The sequence below is a fragment of the Molothrus ater genome, chromosome 11, assembly GCF_012460135.2.
Source record: "Molothrus ater isolate BHLD 08-10-18 breed brown headed cowbird chromosome 11, BPBGC_Mater_1.1, whole genome shotgun sequence".
NCBI classification, from domain to species: Eukaryota; Metazoa; Chordata; class Aves; order Passeriformes; family Icteridae; genus Molothrus; species Molothrus ater.
In genome coordinates, this window is record NC_050488.2 from 14,930,178 (window position 1) to 14,945,746 (window position 15,569).

Here is a 15,569-nt window from a genome sequence, read left to right on the forward strand (position 1 = left end):
GCCTCATCTCCCCTGGCTGAAGGCAGCTCGCCACGCACAGACGTGCAGCACAACAGCATCCAGACAATGAATTAATTGCTGTTTGTCACTGCCTTCAGCAAGGGGAGCGTGACAAGCAGACACAGTCAGGAGCGTCTCTCAGCCCTTCCCAGGCTGTTTTGGCACAGGCTGGCCGCAAACAATTAATAGTGTGTGTTGGATCTGTCAGAGGTAAAGTGGCTGCTGCGGAGAGCTCCGGCACGGGCCCGTGTCCGCGGCATCTCTCAGCACCTTCCCATTTGTCACCCCTCCAGTCCCACTGAGTGATGCCTTATGGCCCTGGTTTGGGTCCCAGCTACACAATTAATGCTGCTGAGGGGAACAGCAGGCCAGGCTGGACCAGCCATGTCAGACCAGAGCAACAAAAAAAGACAAGTCTGCCCCCAAAGAAGCTGGTTCTTTCACATAGCACTCCTCCCACTGGAAGGATTTCAGTGAGGTGGAACACAGATACAACAGACATACAGACAACACACCTTTTCACAGAATGAGTACAAAGCTCCTTTTACCACTTATTGCAGCAGCTCTGCAGGGCAGTGGTTCACTGGCACAGCCCAGAACACCCCTCCACCCCTGAGCTTCAGAGCTGAGACCCTCTGGGGTTCCATACTGCAGAATTGTTTTAGGTTGTCCCATTATTCAGTTGCACTTCTGAGGAGCCACTTTCCTTACTCAATGGGAACATGGTGCTGCTGACTTTGTTGTTTCAACTTTGTTGAAAATGAATGGAAAATGGCCTCTAGGAGTCATTCATTGCATCCCTGCACTGTGGGTGATCTCAAGCATGTCTGACTCTGATAAAACATGTACACAGCCCAAACGGGTAAAATTTAACAACAGCAAAATTTAATCTGCTTGTCCCAAATTAAACCAGACCATTTGGAGAGCAGTGCAAAAGTGGTAAGAAGAGTTCTGTGAATGTCAGGACAGGTGGGTGATGCAGCCCCATTGATGAGCCACGTGGGCAAACACATGAAGGAAACAGGTACATGATACACCCACCCTTGACCACCTACGCCATCCAGCCAGGACAGCAAAGCCAGGCTTTGCCCCTGGCTGGCTAAGCCTGGCACATGGCCCTGCCAGACTCCCTTGGTGATGAAGAGCCCCCGCCACAGAGCAGCAATGACACCAGAACAAGACATCACAAGACACAGATACATTCTCAGCACAGTCTTACATTCTCCAAAACTCGTGGAATTGATTTCTCTCTCTCTCTCACCCTTGCTCAGTCCAGTTGCAGGTGAAGGTGACATAGCTGTAATATTAATTTTACAGTTTTGCAAAGCTTAATGTATCTGCTTTCTTGTTAGTTCATTTAATTAATTGTGACTTTATGGGTCATGTTAGGCTTGCATGCACAATTTGTTAAGGTTGTAGCTACTATGGATTATGACATACTAAGTTTCACATCTCTGTGCATGTGTAGATATAAAATACACGCACATATGAATTTACACATTTATGCACATGCATGCAGGTACATTTGAAAAACCTTTTTTCTCCTTAGAGGAAAAATTTATGTGAGAACACCTTAAACATACTTTTCTACAAAAATCTTTCAACTTCATGACATAAGTTAGTTTTCCAAATAGAAATATCTTCACCTAATGTTAAAAGAAATTCTAAATATGTGGTGATGAAAAATGAACATGGTTCTTAATTACAGATAATTTTAATCAAACTTTACTATGCAACTTTAACATGCTATATAAAATAAAAATCTGCCTAGTGTGACATCAATTTCAACATAAGATGGATTCAAGAATGATCAGTGTGGGTTTGCTTTAGTCACTGGCTCATTTGAGGCAGCAGCACTTTCAGTGACTCAGAGCTTGGCAAAGCACAAAATGTTTAAGGCCCAGATTCAGCAAAATATATGAGGACAAGTCTGAAACTAGGAGTGGACACTGAAGCTGATGGAGAGTTTTATAGCTGAAAACACCTGCAATTTACCCATAGATCTCATAAGGCTCCATATCTGCAAGAAATCCATTTACTAAACTATCCCACTGCAGGAGAATTCAATTTTTTTTTGTCTTTTCCCTTTAACCAGCCCTTTGTTAAAGGGTTGTTGTGGTGGCATGGAAACCTTTTGAAAGATGGCTTCAGCAGGAGCTCAGATGAACAAGCTCATGTGAGTACCACGGTCCCTTTTAGCAACACATTCTCCAAGGGCATGGATACATCTGTGTGCCCGAGAGTATCACTGCTACTATTTGTCTACTATTCATATAATAAAAGGACATAACCCTGCCAAAGGGCTTTTACTAAAAATCATCTTTCAACTCAGTCTGATCAGAAGGTGGCTGAAATACTCTCTGAAATACTCTGAAATTTATGAGTGTATTCTTCTTTTCTATTTTAAGGGAAAATTATCTAATGTTTGTGTCATTGTGCAAATATTTTTAGTTCTATGTAACTGCTGATGAGCCAACACGATAGGGTCAAGACTTGTTTGTATTGTTTTAATTAGATTTGGGGAGAGAAAAATCCTCCCAAACAAATTGTGTGCCTGAAAATAAAATTCAAATATTAATGATAACTTCGAATATTTTAAAAGCTTTAAAAATTCTCTATCATGTTCTGCTTTACTTTTAATTAAATGCTTAAGCCCTTCAAAGGGATTCATTAACACATCTGCAATTCAGATTAATTCATTTTGTCACTGCTGTTTTGACAGATGGCCATATGTAGGATACGGTATTTTGCAAAGCAATCAGGCCACATGAGAAAAATTTGACAACAGATTGTGTTAATCTTTAAGGAAGTTTAATAATACATTGAAAAGTAAAAAGCATATTATAAAAATATATTTCAATAAAACAGTGTGAGGTGTCTGAATTGTGGTTCTCTGCTAAGCCACTCAATTGCTGTTTCTGTCTCTGAGTGCTCTTCAAGTGTGTCATTCCTGGATCTTGGAACTGCTTCAGCTTTCAAACCTTAAGGGTTTGTCCTTCCCTCTGATTCATGTACACAACTCCCACGAGCAGCAATGAGTTGCCCATAACGAGGAGCTCGGGCAGCTAAAGCTCAGCACCAGCAAAGAGTGCATTTGTTACCACCACCAAATGCTCTGTTTTCACATTCCCACAAAGCTGGCTATTCTCAAACATCTTAATCCAGCAAAGACTGGTCACTCTGGGCCAGACTGCAGCGCAGCATCTGAGCTCAGCCTTAGCCTTAAAGCATGCCTTTGGGTTTACAGCTTGGAAATAAGCTTCCTTGGACCTGAGCCCAAACACTCAGCACCTTGCAGGGCTGATCCCCTCACCCCAGAGAGCTCCACATGAAGGAACTTTAACCCACATTTGTGGAATAAAGTTGCAGCTCTAATCTGCTTCCCCTCAGCCAGTCCAGAAACAGAGATGGAGCCTTTCCTTAGCTTTGCATTAGTAATTCTGGCTTAATTTTTGTTCTTTTTTTTCTTCCCCTAAACAAGCAACGTCTGTGGCTCTCCCCCGCAGAATTGGAGCACTTTCTGATATTAAGATGCATTAGGTAAATCATAAAAATACATGCTTTTACCCAATTATGGGTTAGCTGGTCCTTTTCAACCTAATTGTTCTCTACCATTGACTCAGTGAGACAGGTCACATATGGCAAATACAGTCTTTTTGAAAGAAATACTGATCCAAAGACAACTCAAGTACAGGAGGAATGAATTTTAGAAATTCTGAAATATTAAATATTGCCTTTGCTTTCTGTGTCTACATTCCTATTATTAATGTAAGTAACAACGGATGCATTCCCAGAGAAAAAGGCAGTAGGTATTCATTACAGATTCAGTACTTCTTAGAAATATCTTGGAGAAGAGGAATTCATATACTGAATAAAACCTCTTTACAATATTTTTTTTAGATTAAAAAAATCTGTCTGGGCTGGAGCTAATGAATTCATCTTCTTGTATCAACTGCACTTGAAAAATTGCACTATGCTCTTTTTATGCTCAACAATTTCAAAAATGGGACAAAATAAAACACTTAAGATGATCTAACACTCTAAAATTCTGTCCTTTTTAAATTCCTGATATGCTTCAACACAAAGGCTTGTTCCTGTTTTTCAGCCCACTTGTTGAGGATTCAAAACCCTGAAGAACATCCTATAACCCCTTTTCAGGCTTTTTAAGGCCAGCAATTACCAGAGGGCAAGGCCTGAGTGGCAGAAGAGCTGTGCTGGGGCTCCTCAAGTGGTGGAGCCTTCTAAAACCCCCCAAATTCCCTGGTGACTGCATGTGTCACCCACCCTCAGCCCTGGCACTAGGGTGACATCCTCCTGCTGTGCATAAGATTTTCCCTTCGTTCTGCTCACACCTCCATCAGAAGGCTGCAGAGAGAGAGTCACACCCAGCACCCAAAGCTGTCATTGGAGATGACAGTCCCAAAGCCTGAGGGAATGGGTGAAGTAAAGGAGAAAGAGAAGATATGACTGTTTCCCCACCAGCCAAAGGCAGCACTGGAGTTAAACCCAACTGCAGATGGGTAAAAACATGAAGAGGAGCACAGGTGGAGCTGACAGACAGCAGAGCTGGAGTCCCCAGGGAATGGTTTCTCCCATCACACACTCTGATGCTCAGTGTCAGCAGAGCTCCTTGCAGATAACCCGAGAGCCACGCTTGGGAAAAACTGGGAATGAGTCCCCAAGGGATGATTCAGGTTCCTAAGAAAGGCAGAGAAACACAGGGCTTCACCCCAAGCCCCCAGGGCAGCAGAGCCAGGTTTCAGCTGTGAACCACAGACTCTGCTTATGAGACTGGTGATAAATAAGGGCTTGGTGAGGCAAGGAGGAGCTGACCACTGACCTCAAAGTAAAACCACCAGTAATGCTCTGGGATCAGACCACAAAAGTAGAAAGAGCACATCCAACTCAATTTTTCACTTATCTTTCCTGCTTTTCTTCACATTTCATTACCCACAGCAAAGCCATGTCACTAGCTAAGAGTGCAGGTTAATCCCCAGGGAATGTGTTTCACTCCAGCTTAGGGCTGGAAATTCACAGGCTCTTGGACACCTCTAATGGTTTAAAAGGAGATATGAACCATATCACACTTCCACCATTCTCCAAAAAAACCCTATCTATGAAACCAAGAAAGCTCAGAAAAACGCCTTCTTGAAAGGGAACAGCAATGGGATGAAAAGGTCATAGAAAAGCAACAATGTTCAAACAGGTTTTATCTGGTAGAAGAGGCAAAAGACAAGGACTGAAGCAGGAGAAGAGGATCAGCCCCACTACAGAGATGCTGGACTATGGAAAGGTGAGGCAGGGAAGCTGAAGGGGTGTAGCAGATCCCAGTCTAGCAACAGGCCCAAGCAGTGAAGATTGTGGCAAAGGAAAAGATGAGGTGTGGGAAGCCAGCAGGTCAAGAGACTGTGAAAAGGCCTCTGGAAGGGCTCTAGGCCCAGCCAAGGACAAAACCTCTACAGGATAACTGCAGCCATCGAGGAAAGACGGAAGATTTAGCACATGGTGTTGGAAGTGACACAGAAGGGCGACTGCCTGTGCACTTCAGACTCAGTCTTGGGTCTTATCAGAAAAGACAGACAGGAGTTAAGGCTGCTAAGCTGATACTAATGACTAATTAGTATGAGTTAAACAGTTAATTAGAAATTAGCTAAGTAGCTGCAGGGGGTCAGAGGCAATGGCAGCACAGTGCCAGCAGGAACCACGCGGGCCGGGCAGTGGGAAGGCCAGTGCCATGGGACACACTTGTCCACCCAGGCAGGAGAAGGAGGAGCTCTGCCCACAGCTCTGCAGGGCTCAGCAGCCACTGTCCCTCAGCTCTCACCCCTTTTTCCTATTTCAATGAGCTGCACATACAAGCTCTGTCACTGCACTCCGCAGATCAGCGTGACCCGAGAGCCCGCAGGGTCAGTACGCCCAATTCCCAGGAAAGGATGGGAAAGGAGGCAGAGCACAAAAGCAGAGACACCTACAAACTGCATTGCTGAGACATTCAATCCAAAGAGATGCATCTTCAGCCAAGAAACTGTGACTCATGATTTAATTTTCCCAGGATATAAGACTTCAAAGTGATTCATTTCGTCAGTGAGAAAAAGTCCTACCATTTTTCATTCTGAGGTAAAGGTTAATTTCTTACTGGTTTTACCAATTTCCAGTTAGACAATAAAATCAAACAGTGGGTGGTACTCTCAGAGCACTAAGACTTTGAAACTCCCTTTTCTCTAACTAAAGTAACTACTGCCTTTCAATATGAACCTAACACTGGAACTCTTTAAGAAGCTTTTACAGATTTGATCATCTTCAGCAGTGCAATTAAAGCAAAGCCAATTTGTTTATTTTGTTTCCTGAGAAGAAACTGATTGAAACCATATTTATGGTCTTGGAACAGAGTCAAAACCATGCTGAATTATTAGCCAATTGTGCAGATTATTAATTGCCATAAAAGCCACTCACAATATGCATTTAATATCTGTATTGTTAAAGTGTCCACTCTGGTCAAAGTAAAATGGCTCAGCTGGATTTTCTCCTCCCCAGAGTGAGGCTGAAAAGCATCTGATATGAATTTCAGCAAACTAAATACTTCCCCTCCTTACTGAAATTCCTATGCATATCAGATAATGAGTCTTAACCTCAAAAAAAGAGGTAAGGATCTGGATAACGAACTTGAAAACTCTCCTCCAGCCTAATTTAAAAACACAATAAAAACATAGGGGAAAAGACAGTCTTTAATTTTAAAGAGATTTTTCATATTAATCTTTGGTCTAAGAAAGATGATCCTAAGAGAGATGATTCATAGAGATGGCCTAAACCCAATCCTCATGAGACAGCAAACTGCATCTCTACCAAGTGGATCCCACCGACAGACACCAAATCAACCAGCAGAATCCCTACGCTCCCAACAGAAACCAAAAAGATTCATTTCTTCGCAAAGAAAACACCCAGGCAGCAGCTGCCGGAGCCGTAGCCTTAGCAACTCCACCTGCTTCATACTCACGTCGGCTTTCATACATGCTCCTGGACTGGGCCCAGATTTTGAATGGATCTGGCTTTTTCTGGGCAGCAGTGTCAGGGCTGGTCGGTGGCCGGCGCCTCGGGGGCGGCGAAGTCGGGCAGCACCTGGGTGCTGTGCGCGGGGGACGCCGTGTGCCCGCTGCGGTGGCTCGAGACGCTCTGCTGGGAACTGTTTTGGCTGTCTTTCCTTTCAAGTGGTTGCTGTAAGGAAGAGAGCGAGTGGAAAGGGAGAGAACAGACGGTTATTGGTCGCTGAGTGGGTGTTTTCCCATCAATTTTTCTCCCTTCTTTGATCAGGCTTTTTTCTGCATGCACATAAGTAAATATATTAAGTCACAGTTTTGCTGCTACTCAGTTAATGCTGGGTGCAGCTGAATTCCCCGGTGACAGATTCTGATAGGCAGACTGACAGAAAGAGATATACAAAACAATGTAATTCTTCATTTAAAAAAAAGAGCATTTTTCCATTTCAAACATAAGGCAGAGCTAAATCTCATTATAGGTTACTAGTTTCAGTGCACTTATTTTTTCCTGAATTAAGGCAAAAAATCTCACCAACCTTCTATTCAGATAACACCTGAGTCTAACTGGAGCCTGAAAGAAAATGGAAGAACTATTCGCTGTGAAAACTTTGTGATTTCACTGCGAAAACTCAGACTGTCCCTCTGAACAGATTCAAGCACAGCCCTTACTATGCAAGATCACTTTTCTTCCCACATAACAAATCTGTGGACATCTGAGTACCCCTTTAATGGCTCTGCTCCCCAGAGCATCCAAGGGACTTCTGCAGACCTTAACAAATGTGAAAATATCTATTTGATGTGTTTAAATTAAATATATTTAAACAGGAAAAAATGAATCCATCTAAACTCAGGGCTTATTCCAAAGTAGTGTGTCAAGAGTTCTGACTACTTACTATTTAGCTAAGCAAGGTATATAGCTCTTAACTCAAATTCACAACTGTGTGCTCAAATGAAGCACAAGCCACATTTGCATTGCCAGGATTTGTACAAGTCAATATGCAGCAAAATCCTCAACACGAGCTCCCCACACTGTGCAGCAAATGCTTTTTAATGCTCTTTTGAGATGAACCTTGGATTGCCACCAAGGCTGAGTGCAATCTCCCACCTGCTCTGGAACAGGGAACTGTGCTCCCAGGGCTGCTGTGACACAGAGGGTGGTCAGAAAACAGCATCTCACAGGTTGTTTATGCAACATCCACTGTTTCCCAGCTAAAAGGGTTCAGCTACAAACACCAATAAACCTCAGGCGGGAATTTAAGCCTCCTGCTGGCAGAGGGTATCTCAAAACACTGCAACAGAATTCTGTGCTTTCAGACACTTCTCTCTAGGAACCCAAGCTGGGGTAGGGAGAGAAGCCAGCAGCAGACACAGACTGGATCAGCATGGGGGGCTCACTGGCCACGGGTCTGGGCACCCCTGGGCTCACTCTGAACACGAGACCCCAGGCAGCCAACGCTCCACCATAGAACAGCTGAATTAACTACAGAGGAGAAAGTAAACATACAAAGTGCCCTCTTTTAAAGTCTTAACAAAACCCCAAAAGCCCAGGTAAAATTATTGTGAGGTTGTACATTCTTCAGGTTTACACTGAGAAAAAAATCCCAGCTTCAACAGCCCAAATAATGTTGACCTTTCAGCCCTGTATTTGAGTTGTTGATCCACCACCTGCATCTTTTTAAAGGGTATCTCGATTGACTAGAATGTGAAATTGCCTTTGTCCTTTAAAGCAATTTTGAACAAAGCTTACCTGCTGTGATTACTCATCTGCAGACTTTCAAATACAAATATCTAAACCAATTTCCAACATTTTTAGCTTTTTAAGTGGTAAATGAAGCTAATTCACATGTAGCCCTTCAATTTTTTATGAAGCCATTTTAAAACAGCTATGCTGGGGATAATCAACTTAAAAAAAACAAAAGCATCTCTCAGTCTCGCCATCTGGATTGGTTTGTTTGGCCAAACCACTAAAATAACTACAAGAATCCTGTGAAACTTCAGGCCAATCCCACTGGAAATAGCTGGTTACAGAATGTGGAGGACAGGGACTAAAATGTGAAGCTTTATTCAGCCCTTAGGGAAATAATGAGAACTCTCTGAAAGCTTCCTGATTTAAAAAGAAACAAAGTTTGAACTTCAAGAAGTGCTCTCACTTTGTGATAGAAAAGGTTTACATTTTGAACAAACTGTGAATTCTGTTTTGTATTTGGATTGCAAATGGAAGTGTCAGCATATATTAAGCAAAACTACCTCTAATTAAACTAGAGTAGCAATTGCAAAAATAGGTATTTTTCAAGAAATAGATGATAACCTCTTTAGTGGGACTGGTAGTTTTCCAAAAAATAACTACTTCAAAAAGCCTGAAACATCTCTATTTAGGAGGGGGGACCAGAGCGAGGGCAACATAACCATGGTAATTAGGAATGGATGTAATTAAATTAATCCAAGACAATATTTATTGACTTTCATATCACCAGAGGAGGCCAAAAAGGTTTGGGGCCAAACTTCTTTGCACATGTTGCAGCAGCTTCAGCACATCATAGCCATGAGGAATTGCAGGGGTCTGACCATCCTGGTCCCTGCCATGGGCACTGCTCAGGTGAAGTTTGTGTCTCGGTAAACAAAAAGCAGAGCTTTCCCAAGAGGGATGAGCTGACCAAATGCCAATGAAAGGATGGCTTGTCCATCTCCTGCCTTGTGCCCAGCTTTAGGACCAATCCTCCTGGGTCTGAACTTCACTGTCCAGCTTGCTCAGTTCGCACACAGCTCCTTTCTGCTCAGGAAAGCAGCAGATGAGCTCAGGGTCTGGCTGGTGACAGAGCAGGAGGTTCTGAGCTCACCCTGAGGTGCTGATCATGGTTTTCATATCAGCTGAACTGCACTGACTTCTGCCAGGAGCTGTGAAGAGCTTGGGCTACTGAACTACCTGAGCACCCCTGATTCTTGAAAGATCTTCTCTAGAGCTGCTGATAAGAGTCAGTGGCTCTTCAGGAGGACCTTTAGCAAAAGTGGCTAGAAATCAAGGCTGTGGTGACTACCTCGAGTCCATTCAGGCTGACTGCACACTTAAATACAGGTGATGAGATAAAATACTGATTCTGTTTTACAGCCATGACAAAATAAATACATGGGAAGCTGGAGCTTCTCATGCCCTTCCCAAACCCCTGGACTCTGAATAAAGACGGATGTCTTGTACAGACTCATGTGGAACCAATTTCTCTTCCAAAATCAGGACATTGGCAGAGTCCCTGGTGCTGCTTATCCACCCAAAAAAATGTGGTAAATCTCTTGTCTGGGACTAGCTGTGCATAGAAATTGCATTTTTGGTCACAAGTCAGCTATGCTGACAATGCACCTATTTAAATCCAAAAGAAAAACATCAGATTTTTGGAAGAGCTTAGCATTTTATCCCCCCTGCAGTGATCCCATCTTCTGATGATCTAGATGCAGATTTTGTGCTGTAGAGCTTTTTGGAGAAGCTGGTCCTGGCAGTGACAGCAAACTGAGCTGGAAGTGGGAATCTTTGCCCCCTTGTGGAGTATTTTGATGCAAGCAACAAGGAAAAAAAAAGAAAAAAAAAGTTTGCGCTCATCCATGTTATACCAGGATAATTGCAGGGGAAAATGGTATTACAGAGAATTTTCACGCTTAAAATGTATATCTCTAGATGTTCAATACAAAATATTATCCATTTTCATGCAAAAAATAATCAATAGGAAATTAAACGAAAAAGGAGCAGCACAGAGAGCTGCTGGGAGCATGTCCTTGGTGAGGGGAAAGGGAATAAAGAACTTGGACATGTCCAGTCCCACATACAGCTAGAAAGGGTTTTTTTACTAAATTAGCTCTTTCACCAAGGTTGAAAAACTCTCCTTAAAATCCGAGAAAAGCAAAGTCTGTCAGAAGATACATACAGACTGACAAACACAGCCCAGCAAACCTGAGCTGAAGGCAAGAAAACTTCCCAGGCTGTGTGACAGCCCCAGCAGCAACAAACCTCTCCACAGCTTTAACAGCTCACCACAGGCAGGAGGTACCAACAGCCTGAAGCTGGCCTTGGGGAATGCAGGGCTGGGGGCTGAGAACAGAAAATAGGATTTGTTTGAGGAATACCAGCCACTGGCAGTAAGAGGGGAATGCGTCTGTGCTTTGGGAAAGGATATGAGGAGACAAGAGAGGGTTCATCTCCTGAGCAAAGCAGAAGATGGACACCTGAGTCGTGACTTCCCTGATGCAGCACAAGAAACAAAAAACAAGCACAAGCTAAGATCAAAGCCAACTACTCCCAGCTCAATGTGTGCTGTCCTCTAACTGCAGCCTGTTTATTGTACAAGGAGTGCTGGAAAAGGGAAATGCTGAGCAAAGGGCACGGGGGCAATGGGCAGCACGTCCCCCCAAGCCCCACAGCTGTGCTGTGCTGGGGACAGCCCCTGGTACATGGCTCTGATGGCAGCTCCTGTGTTCACCCCATCACTGCCAGTGCAGCAGCAAACTGGGAGTCCCTGGGATTGAGGGCATCCCTAGAAAACACACAGGCACAGTTCAGAGAGGGGATCCCAGACAGGGACCGTGCCAGCAGGGCAGGACTGGCTCCTGCCTGTCGTGAGTGGGAACCCTCGTGGCCAGGAAGGTCAGGCTGGACTCCCTGCTCCCTGCAGTGGAGCATCAGCCCTTCAACAAACCAAGGACGGACAGTGTTAGACACCACTTCTTCCCTGCCTCTGACTGCTGCCTTGGCCACACGAGCTCTAGGTTGATGTAAATCCACCCTGGAGATGCCCCAAGGCACTTTGCCCCAGGTTTCCACGCTCAGTCCCCGCATGTCAGCGATGCCTGGGGAGGAAGGAGCGGCTGCAGTGGCTGAGCCCCGCTGGCTCTGCCCTCCGAGGAGCGGCCGCTCACGATGCTGCAGTGAGTCCAACACCGCTGCGAATTGCGCTGGTGATGACCCCCTGTGCAGCCGGGGGAACAGGAGGCTCTGCTTTTTGGGAATGCTGCACTTTAGAGGCAACAGCACCACCTAGGACCATAGGAAAAATCACTGAAGGAACCCTGAACAGGCTTGGGAGAGGCAGGCGAAGGAATGCCAGCTTTCCCCAGGCTGACAGGCTCCTCGGAGCAAACAGCAGAGAGAAATCTGCTGTTGCACAGCTACACCTGTTTGTAAGCAGCCTCTTTGTTCACCAAGGCTGGATTATCCAGCCATGGATTTACATGCTGCTCAGATTTTCACTGTGCATAGCTGTCAGCCAGAGAGGTGCCTGACACAGCAGGATCCCGCTGTGTGTGTGGCAAAGTGGGAGCATCCACGCTTGGGGAAGACCGCGGCTGATGGATTAGGGCCGGTTTAATGACAGAAGTCATAGCCGAGATCGCGTGCCGCCAATCCTGCTCTGACCGGGGGAGAAAGTGGAGGCAGGGAACAGAAACGTGCCAGACACGTCTGTGTTTTCCACACTGGCTTCTGGCTCAGCGAGGGCTGGAGCAGCCCCCGCGTGTGACAGAGGGCAGGGGCTGACAGCGCCGCGATCCGCGAGGAGCACGCCCCGCACTTCTGCCTCCCAACATTAATGCGAGCTGACAATGGAAGAGGCCTGGGCTCACATGACTTTAATCAGCACTGCCCTAAGCCATCAGAATCACATTAATTATTTCAGGGCTTTCTTTTTGGATGAGCAGAGAGCTCGTACTAAAAGCAAGAGCCTTCTGCTCAGCCGCCTCCTAAACCTTTTGCCCAGGTTTGCAGCGAGGCGGGCTGTGCCCAGCTGCAGGTTTTGGCATGACCAGGGACTGTTGGTGAAGTTTCACACCACCTTCCAGCACGGCAAATACCTCACTTGCTTTGCTTCCCCAAAACTCCTGGCAGAGAATTTTGTCTCTCCCCCACTCTCAACAGATAAGTGCAAACTTTCAGGCTTTAGGTATTTCATTCCTTTAAAAATAAAACATTGCTTTTTGTTGCATACAAATAGCACATTAATTTCTTCCATAATATCATTCATGGAGCTTTAACGATACTTGAGATCACGGCTTCCGTGCTGCTAGCTGAGATGCTAAGATGTTTCCAGGTAACAGCTTTACATGGAAATACATTCGGGGGGGGACAAGAAAATATTGTTCTGTTGTTGCTTTTCTAAAAGATCTTCCTTTTAAGAGGAATCTTACACCTGCAGGACATTCCTGCTCAGTATGGAAATGCTTCCAGAGCAGCTGGAGCACTCGGACAGCTGGCTGTATTCCCTGAGAACTGTAACCATGCTCTGTTCATGCTTTGTCTCTCATGACAAGGTGCATGCTTTTCCATTCTGTTAATAATTCAGCCAAGGTTCTCAAGAAAACTCATTGAGTTAATGGAAAAGGTTGGTGCCTATGAGCACCCGACAGGAATTGGTATCTAGCAAGAAGGTGGAGCCTCCCATCTTTCCAAAAGGAAACAATAGCTTTTTTTTTTTTTTTTTTTTGGTAAGTTAAATGATAGAGAAGCTCATCTGTCAGGGAAGCGGATTTGTAAACCTGAGGCTTTATTTGCAAAAAAGTCCCCCTTCCGTACTGCATCCCCCTCTGGTCTCCCCATGCAGCAGGAGCCGTGCAAGGTAATCATGGTTGCAACAGAAAGACAACTTAAAACAATCGAGACCCAGAAAGCAAACAAGCCAAACTCATGCTTTTTCCCCTTCAAAGCAGACAAACAGACAGAAATAGTAGCTGAAAAGTGCTTACCGACTTTGGGCTCTTCTTTGGGACTGGCAGTCCTGAAAAATGGCAACAAGGGAAAAATAAACATTAGCATGAAGCGTTACCTTCCCTTAAAGAAAAAAAAAAAATCCCTAGGTGTATGATCCGAAGGTAGCCATCTGCAGAGTTATGTCAGCTCCAGCTCTGGCACCGGAGTTAGCAGTCTGTTCATATCGAATCAAAGCCCGGCGAGAGGCAGAGCCAGCCAGAGCCGGGGAAGCGGCAGCGGGGGGAGAGCTCTCTCTGCATTAGCTACGCTGCCTTGTGCTGCAGAGAGAAACCCACAGCCCTCAGCGCTGCCCAAACCCAGCGCCTGCCTGGGCAGAATCTCAAATGCTCCCCTGGATTACAGGAGGTTTAGCTCACAATTAAGCCGGGGCTCTTTCCTCTTGACGCGATTGCCTCGGCGGTTTTGATCGGACCAATCGCGGCGGCGCAGGGGAAACAGGTTGATTTTTTAAAAAGTATTTCTCTAGGAATTGATTTTTTTTTTTTTCCCCGAACGGAAAATGTGCGTTGGGTTTGAGCTGAGAGGTGTGGGCTGGGCAAAGGAAAACAAAAGCATGAGGAAGAATAAGCTTTTCTCCCTACAATTATGAATGTCACTGGAAAAACAGAGGTTTTCCTTCCTGTCCATCCTAAGTGGAAATCTTTGAGATTTTATCTATTAGGTATAATTCCAGAGAGCTGTGGCTTGAGAACAGTGCCCTGACCCCTGGGGGGGATGCTAGGGAGCTTGGAGAAGCAGGGCTTACACAGATTGCAGGTGATGTAAAGGAACAAACACCAGGAGGGCATCAGGGAAGGTTTTTTCAAGGATAATTTTGCATTTTGAAGCAGCCTCTTACTCAGTCTGTGATGAGCAAGAGAACTCAAGTGATATTTCAATCAGCTACTTGTGCATAGAGCCTAGTTGCCAGCAGCAAAGGAGACACTTGCCTGGGGATTTACCTACAATGCAGGAAAAGCTCTTTCTTGAGGTCAAGACCTCCCTTTTCCCCCTGCTGTTGGAAGAGAGGGGAAACCCCCCGTATTTTTTTTCCTCTGTGTGACTCTCCAGAAACAAACATAAACCAAAACACAGATTACACTCCACATTAAGTGCTCAGTAATTCAGATGTTTGAAATCTGCTTTTGTCTTTAGGATGTGATTTATGTGGCATTTATGCCGCATTACGTTTTCTACTTTATGCATTTTGTTTATTCTAAACCCCATGCCCTCATATAACTTTTACACAGAGAATAAAACAAGCAGTGTGCGTGAATTACAAATCTGTCTAGGAAGATGCTTCTTTTAAGGTAATTTGGGAGATGTTAGCACTGAATAGGGAAGATCCACAATTAAAAATGATAATCAGAGCACAATTTGCTGCTACTCTCAGACTGGGATGCATACTGTAAGGAGTATTTTAAATGAAATATTTTCAAGCTTTTGAGGAATATCTGTGCTCTGCATGTCACTCTGATGCATTCCCAGCCAATAGCTGATACTCCTCCAGGCACTGATTGATTGAGGGACAATGAAACATCAAACTGTTTGAACTAAACAATCGAGACTGCAGCTTCATTTCTGCTGATGGGGACTGTGTTTGTATAATACCCTTAAAGAGGAAAACACTTCATAACGTTCGTGGCAAATCACATTTTTAACAGGCATCATTTATCACAGAGATAAACACACAGATAGAGATTCTCCTCTCTCTCTCCCTCATTCCACATGCATGCACACACGTTTACTCTCCCTTTCCAAGAGATGATCTTTCCTATTAAATCAATACATGGAACACATCCCCATGCACACAC

At 44.7% G+C, this 15,569-nt stretch overlaps 1 protein-coding gene across 1 annotated transcript in view; it reads right to left on the reverse strand.

The window, feature by feature from the left end:
• Positions 1–15,569, reverse strand: part of MAGI1 (membrane associated guanylate kinase, WW and PDZ domain containing 1) — a 334,826-nt gene that overhangs the window by 21,622 nt on the left and 297,635 nt on the right. The window contains 4 exon segments of the mRNA XM_054516093.1: positions 1,220–1,297; positions 6,995–7,070; positions 7,072–7,212; positions 13,752–13,783. Of these exon segments, the coding sequence (XP_054372068.1) occupies positions 1,220–1,297; positions 6,995–7,070; positions 7,072–7,212; positions 13,752–13,783 (327 nt within the window).